The sequence below is a fragment of the Hyperoodon ampullatus genome, assembly GCF_949752795.1.
Source record: "Hyperoodon ampullatus genome assembly, chromosome: 19".
NCBI lineage: Eukaryota > Metazoa > Chordata > Mammalia > Artiodactyla > Ziphiidae > Hyperoodon > Hyperoodon ampullatus.
In genome coordinates, this window is record NC_136932.1 from 45,690,300 (window position 1) to 45,709,126 (window position 18,827).

Genomic DNA, 18,827 nt, shown 5'->3' on the forward strand with positions numbered 1-18,827 from the left:
GCCCCTCCCGTTGCGGAGCACAGGCTCCGGACGCGCAGGCTCAGCGGCCATGGCTCACAGGCCCAGCCGCTCCGCGGCATGTGGGATCCTCCCAGACCGGGGCACGAACCCGTGTCCCCTGCATCAGCAAGCGGACTCTCAACCACTGCGCCACCAGGGAAGCCCTATATATATATTTTTTAAAGTTAGTTTGTTCAAATCAGCATCCAAACAACACTGAGGAGGTTTTTTTGGAGGCCACTCAGCACGGCATGCGGGACCTTAGTTCCCCAACTAGGGATCGCACCCATGTCCCCTGCTGTAGAAGGACTGGACCGCCAAGGAAGTCCTATCATTGAGGAGTTTTTTAAGAAATACTGAAGTAGGCCACCTTGTCTAAGCGGAAGGACATGTTTCTGATTCATGTGGATATCAGAGTACTCCACATCATACCTAGAATGAATATCTGACTGGCACTTCCATTATTTGGAGTTGATAAAATCCAGGGGACTATGAAATGGAATATGGAATTAAAAATGAAATATGGAATTGATCTGATTGTGTTGGCACATGCCCTATATTACAGTGCACACTTAACACTAAAATTTTAGTCAGGTAATGAGTGAGGATAACATTGTAGACAAACAGCATTGGTTACTCATCGGAATAAGATGAACTTTTCCATCCAAGCACACCTTGCCTTACTAGTGTCTTCTGCAGCTTATTGTGAACTAATCACTTTCAATTTTTTTTTTTTTTTTTTTTTTTTTTTTTTGTGGTACATGGGCCTCTCACTGTTGTGGCCTCTCCCGTTGCGGAGCACAGGCTCCGGATGCACAGGCTCAGCAGCCATGGCTCACGGGCCCAACCGCTCCACGGCATGTGGGATCTTCCCGGACAGGGGCATGAACCTGTGTCCCCTGCATCAGCAGGCGGACTCTCAACCACTGCACCACCAGGGAAGCCCCACTTTCAATTTTAAAATTAATTTTAATAAGTCATGCTTTTTCTGTCAACGGATATAACAGAAATTCTTTCTTTTTGCTCCTATGTCCTCTGCTGCATGTCCAGTGAAGTAGATCTCTCCCATCCCCCCAAAGTTGCCTGCTTTCTTTAAAAAAAAAAAAAAAAGAACGATGCTGATAAACATGAAGACAATGAATTGTTTCTCTTCAGGTTCCTGTATGGACTGGTAATTGTCTATATATCATCTTCATTTTCTTTTAATTTCACTCAAACAGTGCTTAGGTATGAATTGCAACTAGGAAATAAACTGCCAGAGGAAAGGCAGAAAGACCTCTTTATATGAAGTAAACTTCTGAGACTACAGCCCTTTGGACACCTCATGCCCACTGCACTTGGTGAGTTCACATTAGTTATTTAGATTTAATTTTGGGAAGTGAACGCCTGGTTCTCCCCATCCTACTTTTATTCCTCCTTCTCCCACCTTTTTCTTTGGTATGGAAAAGGAGGTACACATAAGCAATATGTTCCAGTTCCAGAAAAAGTTTTAAATTCCAGTACTTGCGGTGGTTACATTGGAAAGTATTTTGAAATAATTGATCACAGGACCAGGAATAACTGAAATTTCTTTGCAAAGAACAGAATTTCATTTCACTAGAAAATGTATGTTATATGGATATGGAATCCAACAACGTTTTAGTTGGAAAAAAAGTATTTTTCAAGATGGAAATTGTTCGGACATAGGGAAATTTCCTGTAATAGGAAAATTTCCTGTATCACAGGTGAAAACATACCTGCAGGGGCTGAAAATTTTCTAGGTTTGCCTCAGGCCCGCCCTGATGAGCACAGAGACAAAGACTTGTACTACGTGGCCTGTATGAATTAGACTATACTTCTCTCCTTGTGTAAATAAGTATTAAGAGAATGGAAGTGAAGTCTGGACAGAGAAGGAAAAGAAAAAAAGAACAGAAGAGTAAGAGGGGCTATAATGGAAAGGAGGCAGAGGGAATAAGTGAGTCAGGCTGTGTTGAAGTGGCACTCTAAATATTTTATTTCTACCAGTTACAGTATCTACATTTTCTAAGATCAGTATATTCTGTTTTCTTTTAAATCATCATTGGGCTCTGTAATGTAATTTTACATCATATATTATTAACATTTGTGACAATAAGAAATTCTTGAAATTACTTCCATATGTGATCAAAGTATAAATTTTGTGAACAAAAAAAAAAAAAAAAAAAAAGAAATACTACTGTGCCCAAGGCCTTCTCCCTCGGGAATTCTGATTTAATTGGCCTTGGGTGGGGCCCAAGCATCATATTTTTTAAAGCTCTCTTGATGGTTTTAACGTGCAGCCAGGGTTGAGAAGTGCTCCACCTTTCCCCCTACCAGTTTCCTGCCAACTCCTCATCCAGGCTATTAACTACTTCTCCTGCCTCCTGCCAGTAGACCAGAGCAGTTGGCCCTAATATGCCTACCTGGAGGAGCCGAGGGCTGCCCATCTTTTCCAGGCTTCTCTTTCCAGGTGGGCTGAAACTCTCTAGGGACACAAGCATTCCCTTCTCTACAAATTCACATACCATGTAGGCCTGTTCCTATCACTTTCTCCCCTAATATATGCCTGGTGCCTGTTCTGGCCTTGCAAAGCATAGTAGATTTTTTTTTTTTTTTTCATGAAAATAGCAAAATTCCTGCCTCAGGAAAAAGTGAGAACTTCCCTGGGGGCAGTTTTCATCTGGCTGCTCAAGTGGCTCAGCACTGCACTGGAGCTGAGAGAGAAGCCTGCTGGGGGCTTGGCAACAGATGTAAGGGAAACAGGGGATTGAGTGGGACTTGAACCCAGCACATTTTGGGGAATCTAAGAAACCTTTCTCTCCTGAAGATGCTGGCCCCAGGAGCATTTCAGAGAATTATGCCCACGTTCCCAGCTCGCAGCCGTCTGCCTGCCTTCCTGTGGCTGCTGCTTCTGTTCGTTCCCCTACCCCTCCACTCCACCTGCCTTTTGGATTTATTCCTCCCTCCTGTGTCCCCCACTCCATGCCTCACTGAATGTTGGTGAAACAAATCTAGTCTAAAATAATGAGCAATCAACTACCCTGATGCTTGGGGCAGGCTGGGCAGGGGCTGGGGGGAAAGGGTAGGGAGCGGAATCACTTATAAAGCCTAATAAAGATGCAGATGAGCATGCTGACTGGGAGCCCCAGAGCTGGGCTTATTCATTATTCAAAGTTATGTAAATGCCACTGGGTCCTGCTTGTTAGAATCCTGCCCCTTGTCCCTGCTGCTTCTTCCTGCCTGACAGATCCAGCCTGCCTTATGCCTCACCTCTCCCCCCAGGTGCTTACCTTCATTCTCCCTGCCCAGAATCTCATCTCAGACCCTACCTCCTCTCTAGCCAGAAGTCTTTCAGAGATTTGTTGGGAGGTCCTGGCCTTCAGGCAAGACTATATAGACTCAAATAGGTGGGCTTCTCGTTTTTAAAGATTTCCAAGGAAAGAATACCCTAAGCAGTGCTATATACATGTTTTAATATCTCACAAATCTACTTAGTGGGATGGATTTCCCGAGTTCTAACCTAAATCCCTCTTGCTGCATGGGAAGCCCACCACTGAAATAGAATATCCAATAACCAGATTCTCTTTAATCACTCTTTTGAGAAGTTAAATGCAAGCATCAAGTCACTCCAGCCTAGTGCCCCCAGATTAACTCATCCTCTTGCTGCCACTTACCTTGCTAGACAGGTGAACCTCATTCCAAGTTACAATCACACTCCTTAAGCTCTTAAACCTGTCCTGGGATACCGAACTCTGGTTAGTGTTTAACTCGTACTGACTACACCATATACCTTCTCTTTTTCACATTGGGATTACTGATTTGTACCCCACAATTGCCTAGGCCTTAGGACTCAAATTACTTTCCCCTGACTCTCCTCAGTCTTTCCCTTTTTCCCCATCACCCCCTGATTTTTCAGATGGTGAGGCTGAGAAATGAAGAATTGGGTCAGAGTCGCAATGGCATCGATTGCCTCTGCTTTCCCTTCTTTTCTGGGCTGCCTCTCCTCCCTCCCCCAACCCCAATCTATTTTGAGCCTGCCTCTGTTTTCCTTAGTCTGGTTGGCAACCATGCCGGCCTCTTTCTCTTTGCTGCCCTTATCTCTCCCCTGCAGCCTGTGAGGACCCCAGTTGCCCTTCCAGAGGTCTCTTATTGCCTGCCCGATTTATTTTGATTTTCTTCCATCTTGAAGATAGGTAGGGTTGGCCTGAAAGTCGGTGCCTGGCCACGCTCAAGCAGAAGGTAGGCAGGGAGATAACGCTGGTGGGTCTGCTTGGCAAATCCTTCAACGTTACCAAAACCCTCAGGTTGTCCTCCGAGCCCATCTACAATGTCTAGTCGTCTTCTCCATATCCACAGACTCTATTTCCTACATCCCTTCTTTCGCTCTATGACCCCCTCCCGCCCTCAGTAAGAAATGCTCAGTTCCTCCCACTTGGGTTGTGTGCAGCATCCCTGCAGGTCCTCACCTGCCTTCTTGGCCTGCACGTTGCCAGTCTCTTCTTATCCAATTCCTGTTTCTCTCCACTCTTCCCTGACCTCATCCCTCCCACACACACCCGTCCTACCCCACACGCCCCTGCCCCTGCCCCTGCCTGCACTCTGTTTCTAGGACACACTGGCTCATTTCTAAAGAGACTTTGCCAGCCCAGGCAGGGCTTGTCAGCATCCCCCACTTGTCCTTTCTCAGCCTCCTCTAGACACTTGTCCCCTCCTTTAGCTGTCACCGGCAAGCTGAATAAGACTGGATATTTTGGAAGGGGAGCTGCAGCTGGCTGGGGGAGGAGGGTGGCACTGAGAGAAGCAGAAGAAGAGGGAGCTGCGGGCAGCCATGGAACGAGAGGGAGAGAGAGGTTCCCAACATCCTTCCTCCCCGACTTTGCCGGCTTGGGAGCTGGCAGGATCTTACACTGATCCCTCTCTGTACCGCATTTTCCTCTCTCTCAGTAATAACACAATACCTTGCTTTACAATTTACCACGTTCTCTTACAGACCTCCAGGTATCTGCATGGTGCACTCCCTCTCCTCCGAGTCTGCTCAGATGCCTCCTCCTCGATGAGTCCTACCCTGACCACCATTGAAAAGGGCAGCCCCTCTCCCAGCATGCTCTCTCTTCCCCATACTGCTGTTTTTTCCCCAACGCACTTGTCACCCTCTAATGTACAACACAATTTATTTATACGTATTACTTACATGTCCTCTCCTCACTGAACTGTAAACACCACAAGAGTAGAGATTTGTTTTGTTCAGATACATCCACCATGCCTAGCACAGTACCTGGCACACAGCAGAACTCAACAAATATTTGTGTGTTGAATGAATGAATGAATGAATGATCTTATTGGATCCTCACACACTCCTGTAGAGTTGGTCAGTATTATTATTCCCTTTTTCTTTATTGCGGTAAAATATACATAACTTACAATGTACCATCTTAACTGTTTTAGGTGTACAGTTGAGTGGCATTTAAGTACCTTCACAGTGTTGTGCAGCCGTCACCACCATCCATCTCCAGAGCTTTTTTATCTTCCCAAACTGAAACTCTGTGCCCATTAAACAATAACTTCTTATTCCCCCCTCCCTCCAGCCCCTGGCAACCACCATCCTACTTTCTGTTTCTATGAATTTGACTACTCTAGGTAGCTCACACAAGTGGAATCATACAATACTTGTCCTTTTATGTCTGGATTATTTTATTTAACATTATATCTTCAAGGTTGATCCATGGAATGTATCAATAGTATTATTCCCATTTTACAGATATGATTATTCCCACTTTACAGAGGCTGTGGTTCGGGGAACTAAGTGAGAGCACCCAAAAAGCAGACTTGGCATGGGGTTGACAGGATTGGCTGGCTTTTATAATTCCCAGGAGAAATCAGTACTAATCCATGTGCCTAGGCCTATAAGGCAATTGAAGAGTAATTTCCTCTGTGTTGTTATTTCCTTTGGGAATATTTTTACTCTTATTTCCATTTCCCACTCTTCCCCTCTCAGCGATTCCTTCGAACATTTCCACACCACCCAGGCCCAGTTTTTTTCTCTCCAGAGCACTTTAACTCCTGTTCTTTTGGGTCAAACTGGCCCTGTCTAGAAATGCTCCTGCTTGGGTTTCATCTGAGTGCACTCAGCCTTGCTTGAATCTCTGTTTACACCTCTCACCCCTCCACCCACCCTGGGGCAGTTATGAGCCTGTTTCCTTCCAAAGCAATTAGTGCAAGGAGGCCAGCCGACTGGGTGTTAATGCCATTTCATTAAGTGGGAGCAATCCTAATGATAATAAAATGGCACATTTAACATTCAAACATTGAACAGGGTTTCTAAGCGAGTGTGTCTCTCTCTTCCTTTCTAGTAGAACAGCTCCATCTTCATAAAGACCTGACAATACACCTTAATGAGAGACTGGGGAGCTGAGCATCTTTATAGAGCCAGAGAGAGGATGAGAACCAAACAAAGAATCCAGAGAAAGAGGGTGCGGTGCATTGAGGGGATAAAGACCCCACGGAGTCCTGGGGTAATGGATTCTGTGGTGCTAATTTAGACAGTTAAAGTCTATAAGAAATAAGGTCACATGGAAAATAAAGCCCACCACAGGCTTTCATGCAGTGCAGTCATTTACTTATCTGTTTGTTCAACACATTTTTTGCAACAAACATTTACTGTGCACTCAAGATGAGCCAAATTTTACAGGAGTTTGTGATAGAGGGTGGCTCTAGTTTTATGAACAGGAATGCCAAGGGCCTTAGTGGTCTACAGGAATGCCAAGGGCCCCAGGCAGCTTTGGTCAAATCTATCCCAAATTCATCAAATGCCCCCCGTGAAGAGAATTTTAACAACTGCTTTGGTCTCCTGAGCCAGTCCTTATGCCCCCTCCTTATTGAGACATCCAGCTTCAAGGTCCTTGCTACTCTGTGATTATAGAATATCTGATTGAACTTCTGAAGCAAAAGAAGTGTGGGATTGGGGAGCTGGCTAGGGAAAGAAGATAAATTCAATCAGCTGGTGTTTATGGGGAACTGAAGAGGGGCAAGAAAAAAGGATAACATCTCACAGACACTTCCTTCCTCTGAGAAGTCTTTCCCAGAAGAGGGCTTTCTTCCCAGCTCCTGTGCACAGAAGGGAAGCAGCTGGCCAGTCAGATGCGGGCTTTGCCCAGGCAGGGGAAGCGGCTGATTCGAAAAGGTGTCAAGTCATAGGATGGCATTAATTTCATGCTTAATTCATACAGGATCTTCCCCACAACAGGGGACAGCTTAAACCCATGCCCTAGGGGAAGGAGAACAGGTGGTCAGGCATCCTCAGAGACAGGTACTGGACTCCCTGGACGTCCCCTACACAGTCCCCAGATAGAGCTAACCTCCCCATTGGTCGCATCCCAAAGCTGGAAGTTGCCTCCCACCATGAGAACCCTTTCTTCTCTGATAGCCCCTCTCAACCCCCTTATACACTCAAGGTCTATGCTTTGGCCCTTCTCTGTTCAACTAAAAGCATGAAAAACACCATTTTGCCTGGCACTGAGGTAGGTCATCTTTTTTTTTTTTTTTTTGCGGTACGCAGGCCTCTCACTGTTGTGGTCTCTCCCGTTGCGGAGCACAGGCTCCGGACGCGCAGGCTCAGTGGCCATGGCTCACGGGCCCAGCTGCTCCGCAGCATGTGGCATCTTCCCGGACCGGGGCACAAACCCGTGTCCCCTGCATCGGCAGGCGGACTCTCAACCACTGCGCCACCAGGGAAGCCCTAGGTAGGTCATCTTTAAGGCACCCCGTCTTCCCTCGCTCAGGCTCACCAGAGAATCCAGCACCAATGACAATGTTGTCGTACTTTGGGTGTCGATCAAGAATGAAGTGCTCATCAGGGGTGTTCTAGAAAGAAACAATCACACCTGTGTCCTTTGAGGATAGAGGGAGGAAGAAGAACTGCAGGCTCAGAAGGGAGGAGACTCAGCTGGATTTCTTTCCAGAAAGAATAGGAATGGGGCACAGGAATGCTTTCTGCATGCCAATCCCCTAGGGTACGCCAGTCTTTCTCATTTGTCCGTCTGTCTCTTCTCGTGTAGGGCTATGAACACAGCAGGTGCTCAGTTAACGCGTGTAAACTAACTTTAGCGAAGATGCCTCAGGCCCTGGTGACATCTGTCTCTTCTCTTTGTCCCTAAGGCCTGCTCAACTAGAACATCTTGCCAAAAACTCTTTTAGAGCTCTTCTGGGAAACATAGTGAAGGACTGCCAGACGTATGCCTGGTTTCCTAATGAAAAAGAATACGAATAACCTCTAGTGGGCCCTCTCTGGTGGAGGGGAACTGACCCGCAGAAATGAGCTCATTTGTTTCAAGTCACATACTGTGTCAGGGGTCAGGTAGAGTCCAGCCTGAGCAGCACAAGGCCAGTCTGTCTCATTCCCCTGTTCTCCAGGGCTGCGAGAGAGCCTGGCCCAGTTGCCCACACCCTTACCGTGTACATGCAGTGCTCCATAATAGCAGGCTCAGGCTCTAAGTTAGGTAAGTGATCTCTGACAAAGCAGCTCAGGATGTGGACGTCTTGGATGTCTGAGAAAGCTGCAGGGCAGTCCCGCTCCTCAGGATCTGCATTGTTGCCGTGGTGATAGCAGACCTGGCTCCCAATCAGAGCAGTGTGAGCTGGGATGGCCGGCCTCCTGCACACCACCCCCAACCCAGGGGGCAGGTTGTACACAGAATGCACCCCATCCATCATCCCAGCCTTCCCCAGTCCTGACAGATGCTGTTTGTTGCCACATGAGTTTGCCTAGCTGTCCATTCCCCCGCCAACCCTATGTTTGCAAAGGAAGGGCTCCAGGACAGCCAGGGGTCTTGTGTTGCGCATAGTGAATAGTGAAATCCGTTCCTGCTCCTGCCCACTGGGATCCGAGGGAGTCTGGTGAGAGGAAAGTTAGAATAGCTGCCCCAAATCTGCCTGGGCCCCTACTAGCCTTCTCTTGGCCTCTCCGCTCACCTTCATCATCCCTGGGTACTCTCCGGAGGGCAATCCATAGATGTGGTAAGGAGCCAGGCTGAAGCCCAGGAAGCATGGAAAGGCCTGGGACACACCATAGCTTCCGGGAACCTTCTCTCGCCAGTAACACACGTTGATCCGCAGGGTCTTGGAGCAGGAAGAAGAAGTGGGAAATGAAGGGGGAAAGCATTTCTGGGGTCCCGCAGCCCTTTAATGTAAGCCCAGATGCCCTGATTAACTCACCCATCTTTGTTTCACTCAATTCTCATGTCATTTACATGTTACATTATGTTATGAAGCATAAAAATTGCTGAATCTGTCTCTTCCCCTATTCTTAATCTTCTCCCAAAACTGCATCCAGCCTACTTCTCTCTCTCTCCAGGAGTTAATAATACCTCATGTTTATTGAGTGCTTACTATAGGCCAGGCCATCTCCTAAGGTTATATATATATATATATATATTTTTTTTTTTTTTTTTTTTAATTCTCCAACAGCCCTAGTCCCCATTTTACAGGTTATAAAATTGAGGCTAAGTGAGGTGAAGGTGAATGAATTTGCCCACAGTCATCCACTAGCAAGTGGCAGATGGAAGACTCAAGTCCATCTGGGTCCAAGGCTTCTTTTCTTAAGCACCAACTCTCAGGCTTCCAGCTCCCCTTACCTGGAGAGGCAGCTCAATGCCCAGGGGACGGAAGAGCCGGTTGGTCCAAGGACCTGCTGTGATGATCAAGCTCTTGGCTTGGTAGCTCCTGGAAGTGGTTTTCACTACGACCAGTAGCCCTGGTTTTATCTCTATCACCTTCTCTCCATCATGCACTATGCCTCCTAGCTGTCGAATTGCATCCTGAAAGGGCAGGAGCAGGAAAGGGCGAATCAGTTATGTATGTGGTTCACCCTGGTGGACAAAGAATCCTTCATGGAGTGCAGAAAAGAGAGGGCAGAATCTAGACCTCCTCTCCCATATTGTCGAGGCCTAGCAGGGTATATAAAACTGCCCAGTCCAAAAAGTCAAGACTAAAGCTGGCAGGGCAAAGGCTGTCATCCAACTGGGGGTCAGGGGATGGCTGATGGGGACCCAGGATGCCCAGAGCAGGAGCTGCAGTGCCCCTAATGCTGCACAATATCACCTGAAGGGCTCTGAGCGCCTTGTCAGCATAGAGAACTCCTCCAGACTTGTCCAAGAGCCCCACTTCTCCCCTGGCCAACCGAATATTGGGGAAACGTTGCTTCAGTTCCTCAGATGGAAGACACTGGTGTTCCACTCCCTGCCTAGACAGAGTAGCCTGGATTATCTTTAATTCTGCATTCTCCTTCATTCCCAGCAGCAGTAGTCCAGTCTGCCTATAAAAAAAAAAAAAAAAAAAAAAAAAAAAGACACCTGAGTGAGAGTCTGCGTCCGGGCCCTGGGCCTTCTCTGTCATTTTTCAGCAAGGGGCCCAGATCAGGCATCAAGGGGAGTCCTGGCCTCACATTCAAAAAACAGGCAAAGACATCTCCATTCTGTTGTAACAGTCCAGTATTGTTGCGCTGGTTGCTAGCCCATCCCCAAGTCTGCCCTTAGCTCTCACTATTGGTTTGCTTATCCCTCCATCTTCCCTCATCAGGATCCATCCTGCCCTTGAGGTCAGAGATCCTAAGTCCTCTTTTATCTCCACACCTAGAAAGTGGTAAATGTTCAATGAACTTGATAAGGTTTATTCCCTTTCCTCCAGTCCCCTGACCCCACTCACTGTTTTGAACTCAATTCTTTATCCCCTTTCCCCTCCCCAACACCCTGCTGTTTCTTTCCCCTGTTCCCTTTTCTTGTCATATAATGTTTTGTCTCTTCTTGTGCATCTATCTCTCAGTTCCTTCTCAGAGGCTGCCTGTTTTGTGGAAAGGGTCCTAAGTTGGGAGCTCTGGCCCTGGTTCCAGTCCCGGCATCCCCTCTGTGACCTTGGTCTGATTGCTCCCTGATCCAACCCCAGATTCCTCCTCTGTAACGCATGACTGTTGGACTATTGGTGGTTCCACACCAGGGGAGTTGTGGAAATGGCATGGATCATTTTTTTGCTTGTCACAATGCCTGGGGGTTGCCACTCACATTTGGTGGGCAGGGACCAGGGATGCTAAACCTGCAATGCTCAGGAAGATCCCACCCAAATGCCAGTAGTGCCCTCATGCAGAAACCCCAGTAGGTGAGATGGCCTCTTAGGACTCCAGCAATTAATTCAGTGATTCAGTGATCTTGTTTCTCCCTATACTTCCCTCTGTGTTTCTTCCTCCATAAGAGAATGAGAGCTGTTTCTCTTTAACGCTTTCCATCTCTCTGTCACAAGAGATCAGAGCTCCCTTTTTGGGGGAACTGATCAAAACAATAGAAGGGTCACTTTGGCCCTTGGGACCATTCCTGTAGTCCCTCTCGGTTTCAGCAGCCACAGTGACAAGCATCAGCCTGACACATCCCCCAGGTACTGTATATAAAGCTCGTAATAGCCTGTAATGGAGTCTCATGGATATTACATGCTTCCAAATCCCACATTATCTGGTTGGGGGGATTAAAGAGGAGATTGGGAGGGGGTAGGGACACAGCGGGCCCTGGGGCCAGTGTCGGTACACAGAGCCACGCAGCATGCCCAATCCATTTGCCGTGGCCCCCGCCTACCCAGCATTCACCACTGGTGAGAAAACAGTGAGCTCAGCAGAGGAAAGATGCTGTAGAAATCCCCACCAGCCAGCAGACCGTCTTTTTCCTGTGGCCCCAAAAGAACTTCAGATTGGTTCTCAGTTAATGAAAACTTGCCTAGTAAACTCCTTGGTCAACAGGATAATTAAGTCACCCAAGCTTACGTTCTTGAGCCCTTTGTACCTGATGAGGTTGTAGCTGTGTAGAATTCTGGGAAAGACCTCACCTTAGCAGTCACAATGTCAGATCCCTGGCCCGGAAATTCCAGAGCAGCATATTCTAACCTCTGCCTGCAATATACTAGCCTTGGTCTCTCACGTACTCTGAGATTTAGTTACTTTCCCTTCCTTCCCTTCCTTTCTCCCTTCCTCCCTTCCGTCCTTCCTTCTTTCCTTGAAATAAGAACTCCTCTTTCAGGAATGTACTATATGGAGGAAATGAACTCACGCCAAAGCAACGGGCAAATCTGTTGAATTATGAAATGCTGAGTGATGTTCTAATTCCCAAGCCGTCCTGCAGTGGATGAAGCGGGAGCTCCCTATCCCTAGGAGTAATCAGCAAGCTGATTCTGCTGGTGAATGTAATTGTGCCAATTGTAATCATTTTGCTCCAGCTCTCTGCCCCTGTGGCATTTATTTCTCAGCCCAGATATTGATCTAACAGTGGGAAATTTTCCATCTGAATTTGTGATGCTGGGCCCTCCCCTAGTCCAGAGGTGTGTTTGGGAAATACTCATTTTCCGTGGATCACAGCTGAGCTATTTGGCCTGAGGGAAGCCATGCACTGCCAGAGAAATGCCTTGGATTGGAGAGAGACTTTTGACCATTATGAGCAAATCGGAAATAAATGTAAAACACTGCCTGGAAATGCAAAGGCCTGTCATTATGGGAAATAGGTGAGAGGCTCCTGTGAGAGATGCTTAGAGAATTGGAAAGCAGTCAATCAAAACCGGGATGGGAGAACGGGCCTTTTTCCCCCCAGTATGAAGATAGATGACTTCCATGCACAGATTGAAAATCATTTAAGTACTTATTTTCTTAATGGCTTTTCCTAGATCCCAATAAACAGTCTGCTCATTCTGCATCAATTTCTCACCCCTATGCTCTGGGCTTCCCTTTCCTCTTTTTCTGCTCAGATCCAGGCTACGAAGTTTGGGGAGGAGGAGGGTGAGAAGGGACAAGGGCATTGCAGGAAAAAAAAAAAATGACCAGGAAATGAGCGGTCAGGGCTGGTCTAGAAAGACGGCACCGTGTAGTGAAGCTGGGATGCTGGGGATCCCTGGAAAGAATGCAGCTCCCAAATCCCAGAACACCATCAGAGCATTTGGTACTAACTGTGCCTTCCTCCCAACCCTAGCTGGATCCAGCCCTAGGAAGAGATAATCGAAGATTCCTCCCAAGGGCCTTGTTGACTTCTCTATGGCCCAACTAAAGCCTCAGGCATGATGTAGGGAGTTGGTGATGAGGGATTTCCACCAGTTACTATAGCAGGACAGGAGGCAGGATGGAGTGGGGAGGAGTTGGGAGGGGCAGACAGCTCTCCCTGCATCTGCCATCTCCCATCCCAAGCTCCAGCTTTCCCCGCTCTGGGTTAAAAGTGCCAGGAAAGCCAGCTCTGAGAGTCACCTTGGGGAAGGGACTCCAACAGGGACTTGGTAATGGCTGCTGTCTTTGTTGGTTTTGGAGGAGCTCTTGGCATCTCACCTTCTGCTCAGTGGGCCGAGGTGGAATTGGTTAACAAAGACTGCTCCAGGGAGGGGATGTGGCTGACAAGCCAGACACTTCGCAGACACAGGAAGCAGCAGCTGCGCAGGGGGCCACCAGGTTCTGGCAGCAGCTGTACTGCCTACGGCTGTGATCTTGTCTGATATTGTCAGCTAAGCAGGAGCAGCCCGGGTCAGGAGCTAGATAGTAGGACTCAAAGGGAGAAGGTGGGGCAGGAAAGAGATGGGCCACCGAGCTGGGATTTGCTCTTGGTATCAGCATCCTGGCTGTACACATCACAAAAGATTCAGACCTTGTGATCTGACACATGTGTCATCGTCTGTTCCCAGAATATATGCAAATATCCTGAGCCACCCATATTTAGTATGCCACTGTCACAGGAAGCAGCAGAACAGAATGAAGAGAATTGGACAACCACCTTATCAACTCTTGAAGGTTTTTTTTTTAAATCATCATCAAATATCATTAAGTAAATATGTTCATATCTATCAGTTCAATTATGATATTGTGCTGGTTCTTCCAGAAGAACCTAGGAGAATAAGAATCACACAGCTGATGAATCATTTAGAAAATCAGAATTAGGAACAAAAGCTAAAGGAACTGGAATAGGAAGTATCTGTTCTGTGTCTCTACTAAGTAAAAGAACCAAATAAATTAGTGTGCCTGAGTAAATTAGGTTGGCAATAAGAAAGGACTTGCTAATAACAACAACAACAACAATAATAATGCCTAGCACTATATAGAACTTCAAAGATTTTTCAAAGAACATTCACTTTATTCTTCATTTTCCATAATTGGGGCTGTGAAGCACAGGGAGTCTTTTAAGAGGAGCTATGATATGTCCCAGTCTTTAAATGCATGTTAGCAGCCTTCTGACCTGGGATGATTTAGGCATGGACTTGTTTGGAGACAGGGGATGGACAAGGTAACCAGTTTGTGGTATTTCCTAAATCAGGAGCCAGCAAGCGATGACCCAGGGGCCAAATCACCTGTTTTTGTCTGTCCCACAAGCCAAGATGTTTTTTACACTTTTAAATGGTTGATAAAAAGCAAAAGAAGAATATTTCTTTTTTTAAATATTTATTTGTTTATTTGTTTGTTTATTTTTGGCTGCATCAGGACTTAGTTGTGGCACGTGGGATCTTTCATTGTGGCGCACGGGCTTCTCTCTAGTTGTGGCATGCAGGCTCCAGAGCACGTGGGCTCTGTAGTTGCGGCAAACGGGCTCTCTAGTTGTGGCATGCGGGCTTAGTTGCCCCGCAGCAAGTGGGATCTTAGTTCCCTGACCAGGGATCGAACCCACGTCCCCTGCATTGGAAGGCAGATTCTTAACCACTGGACCACCAGGGAAGTCCCAAAGAATATTTCATGACATGAAATTTATCTGAAATTTGTGTCCATAAATAAAGTTTTATTGGAACCCAGCCATGCCCATTTGTTTACATATTATCTGTGGGGGCTTTCACAATGGCACAGTTGAGTTGCTGGCAGAGTTGAATCGTAGCAATAGAGACCATATGGCCTGCAAAGCCTGTAAAACTATGTGGCCATTCACAGAAAAAGTTTGCCAAACCCTGTTCTAGACTGAAAGTTGAGTAATTCTGTGACTTGCACTACAGGTTAAGACCCTGACTACTCAGTAGCAACCCTCTCATGAGTTTGTGGGGAGAATTAAATGAGTTAACATGGATCAAGTACTTTTAGAACAGCCTTAGTTTCTCATTCTAAGCACTAAAACACGCAGTGATAATGATAATGATGATGATGATTTGTCAGGTACTATTGCAAGCCCTTTACAAACTTTATCCTCACAACAGACACAGGAAATAGATATTATTACCCCCACTTTACAGATGAGAAAACTGAGTCTCACAGAGGTTAGACAGCTTGCTCCAAACCACACAGCTAAATATGTCAGAGCAAGATGATATCTAGAGCCAGGCCTGCCTGGTTCCAAAGCCCTTCCAAATTCCTGTCCTCCTGCCAAAGAGAAGGATTGTGAGATTATGAGATTCTCCTATCCAAGGGTCCCTTTCCCTCTCTCCAGCAGCCCTTCCCCTCGATGTCCATGGTTGCTGCATCCCATCTGTCTCCTTCTGCCTTTCTTCCCCCCTTGCTCAATGGAGATAGGATACAGCTGACCCAGAATAAGTGGAAGGAACTGCCGTTTATTCAAAAGTGCTAGACATAGTGCCAAGTATTTCGCAAGAGTCTCGTTTAATCCTCACAAAGCCCTGTGAGAAAAATGAGGCGCAGAGAGGTACAGAAACTTTTCCAAGGTCACACAGCTGGTAAGTCAAATTCAAGCCTGTCTGACTCCCGAATTGTCTCCCCTCTGCAAGATTCCAGACACTTTCCAAACATCTTTTGGTTGCCTGCTTGTCTGCTGGGATGAACTGTGCCCTCTAAGGCCTCAGCAGTTCTTTTAACACAAGATACTTAGCAGTATTCACAGATGGCTGACAGAGAGAGGTCCCTTTGCCAGGCCACGCCTCAGCAAGACGTGCTCCTTTATTTGGGTGCTGGGTGTATTAGCTGCCTCTGGAATAAATCTGTAATTAGCTGCCCTAGCTGTATTTGCATAATGGATTTCACTTTGTTCTTAAGTTAATGGTGTTTTTGCAACAGAACAGTAACCTCTTGGTTCCTGGCCATTAAAATAACTGCCACCCTGTAGGGTAGAGCAGTGGTTTTGTAGGAAGTTCAGTTAAGAGCCACAGAGAAGGCGGGAGGGGTGGTAGCATGGTTGGTAAAAGTTCTCTTTGCCTCCTGGGTTGTCTGCCTTCTTCCTCATGAATATTTGAAAGGCCAGTGAGGGGGGGTCTTAAGGGTCAGAGAAGGCCATGCAGCCAACAGAGAAATAGCTGCAGGCTCACTCCCTGGTCAGCAATGCAGCCTGAGGAGCATCCCCATTTGCTCCTATGGGAGGAGGTATTCAGAGAATGAAATGGATTTATAAGGGTTGTTCTGGGGGAGAGGACCCAGCGTGAAAGTTTGTGATACTAGTAGGAATACAAAGAATCAAGCAGAAGCCTTCTCCTCTATTTCAATCCCTGCCCTGAGAGGGTCTCTGACGGTTCCACGGAGATGTAGATAGAAACTCCAGCTCTGAGCATCTGCCCAGTGTCTTTCCAGCAGTTTTCCCCAAACAACCTCTGCAAGCCTTGGACACATGGTCTAACCCCAGCCCTGGAACTCAGAGACTGGCAAGAGCCAGCTGGACCTGTCGGGTGACCATGATGACAGCAAGCAGAATGCTTCCACGTGTCTGGCACTTCCGGAGACCCCGTGTCTCTCCGTTGCATGCCAAGTATTCCTGGCACCGCCCTCTTGCATAGTAAAAGCACCCCCAGGTGCTGAGCCCCACGATTCAAGGAATTCTCCCCCACCAACCCAACCTGTATAATTGGGTTCCCGCCTCATGCTCCAGCTGGGCCCATATCTGGTAACACTCAGCCATCATCTGGGTGTAGAAGTCTTCAGGGTACGCCCTTCGGATTATCCGGCTCTGCCCATGGGAACTTCCTCGGGAGTGCGGGAGGAAGAACTGGAGAAGGAGGACAAGAGACAACTGCAGCTGTCAACCCTCCCCTTTCGGAGCCCACTCATCATGTGCTGTCAACAAGGAACATTTATTCTTCAAATATTTCCATACAGTCTCCCTTTGTGGCCAAGTTACTGACTTGGCTTCAGGATAGAATTTCTTCCGTAGCTCTAACTCAGGCATCCTTTTTGCTAACATCATTCACATCCCGAAGTCCCTCTGTGAGTTAGTCTTCAGTCATCCTGCTGCAACCTTGCCCCACTTAGACTCATGGAGAAGTAGAAAGAACCTTTGAGATCATTCTAGTCTAGGCTCCTCATTTTTATGCACAAGAAAACTGATGCTGACTCTTTCTCTGTAGCTTCAGGTTGCTCAGGACAAGAGAACCATGTTGAGATTTAGCAAAAGATGGAGTGTTTCCTGAAAGTTTGGACCAGGAATCCCTCAGGCTTTGAGAAAACTGATAGAGAAATGAAAAAGGTTTCTAACCAATCCAGCTCATTACCAAGAAGAATAAACCAAAACCAGCCTGGATAGATTTAGGCAGAATGGGGGGGTAGAAACCTTTGGAAGGTGGGCTGGGTGCACCTGCCCCGGGAAGGCTGTGGATATACAGGGCCCAGCCATATGTACAGTGGCCAGTAGACTGCACTTCATGGGGTCACTTTTCTATAAGGAAAAAAAAATACCTAAGTCTTATTTCTTGTGTATCAAACAAGGAGGCTGCTATTATCCAGAGGTGGCAGAAAAAACAGAAGCCTCTGCTGGGTTCCAGGGTGAGAGGCCAGAAATATGCAGGGAAGAATCTTACCTCCTAGACTGACAAATCAGCCTTTGCCTCTAGGCAAGTTATCTCTATTTAAGGTTACCCAAAGCAGAACTGATTACTTTCCTGGGCCAGGGCAACCATTTTGACACAGAAGAGACTGGGTGGGAAGAAAGAAGAAAATGGGGTCTGGGGCGCTTCTTGGTCAAGAGCAGGATCTGGGAGGCAGCAAAAGGAGGAAATGTGCCTAGAAACCCTAAGTGGGTCTTAGGGAGGGTGGAACTTTCTTTGCATTGTCATGAAACACACCAGGCAGCTAAGCTACAAATTGCATAGAATTTGTGAAGATCAGGCCCTTTGGCCTTCACCCCACAGAAAACCCTCTTGGGGGAGGAGAAAGGGACAGTCCCTGAGGTCAGGAGTGCAGAGGGGACACGATACCTGCTCCAGCAGGAGGACCCTCTTCCTGTGTTTGGCCAGGTGATACGCAGTGAAGCAGCCCTGGATGCCTGCCCCGATCACAATGGCGTCATAGAGATCTTTCTGAGCAGCCATCCTGCCCACTGAGTTAGCCCTACAGCTTCAGAGACCACATACAAAGGAGAAGGCAAGCGGAGACGGGCTCCAGCCTGAAGGAGGAGGAGTAAAGCAAAGTCCAACCTGGCCAGCATTCCCACAATTCCCTGGGCCCTGTCCTTCTCCCTACTCCTCCCAACCCCCCAAACCTGGCACAGGGCTGAGCCCCCGCCTCCCCTGCAGAGCAGAGCTGGGTAGTCTGATTTGTGAGGTTTAGCCCGGCTCAGCTGCCAGCCTCACCCTTGCATCCCTCTAGCTTTCTATTCTTGGCTCAATTATTGTCATGCAAATGGGTCCTTCCTATGCCACCTTCCTGTCTCATTATGATCTTTGTCTCAGGCCTTCGGCCCTGGAATTTCAATGCCTCCTAGACCAAGCTGGGCACCCGGAATGCTGCCTCCCCCTGCTGGCCTCCCTCTCTCCAGCCTCATTGCCTTTGGAGATTCTAGAGGGTCCAGCTCAAAACTTGGCACAATGACCCGGGTAAGGCCCACCTCCCTGGTGGGTGGTGAGGTCAGGGTGGGAGGGGTACATGCAGGGGCCAATTAGGAGGGCAGGTTTGTGATTATGAAATTATTCTCAGTATG

The 18,827-nt window shown here is 47.4% G+C and overlaps 1 protein-coding gene across 1 annotated transcript; it reads right to left on the reverse strand.

The window, feature by feature from the left end:
- Positions 1–7,130: 7,130 nt before the first annotated feature.
- PIPOX (pipecolic acid and sarcosine oxidase) lies at positions 7,131–18,219 on the reverse strand (the record flags this gene model as incomplete). The annotated part of the gene is made up of 8 exons (XM_079725582.1): positions 7,131–7,261; positions 7,782–7,857; positions 8,446–8,604; positions 8,965–9,111; positions 9,627–9,809; positions 10,093–10,306; positions 16,753–16,901; positions 18,106–18,219. 8 exons carry the CDS (start codon positions 18,217–18,219, stop codon positions 7,131–7,133), a joined length of 1,173 nt encoding a protein of 390 aa, XP_079581708.1.
- Positions 18,220–18,827: the final 608 nt, after the last annotated feature.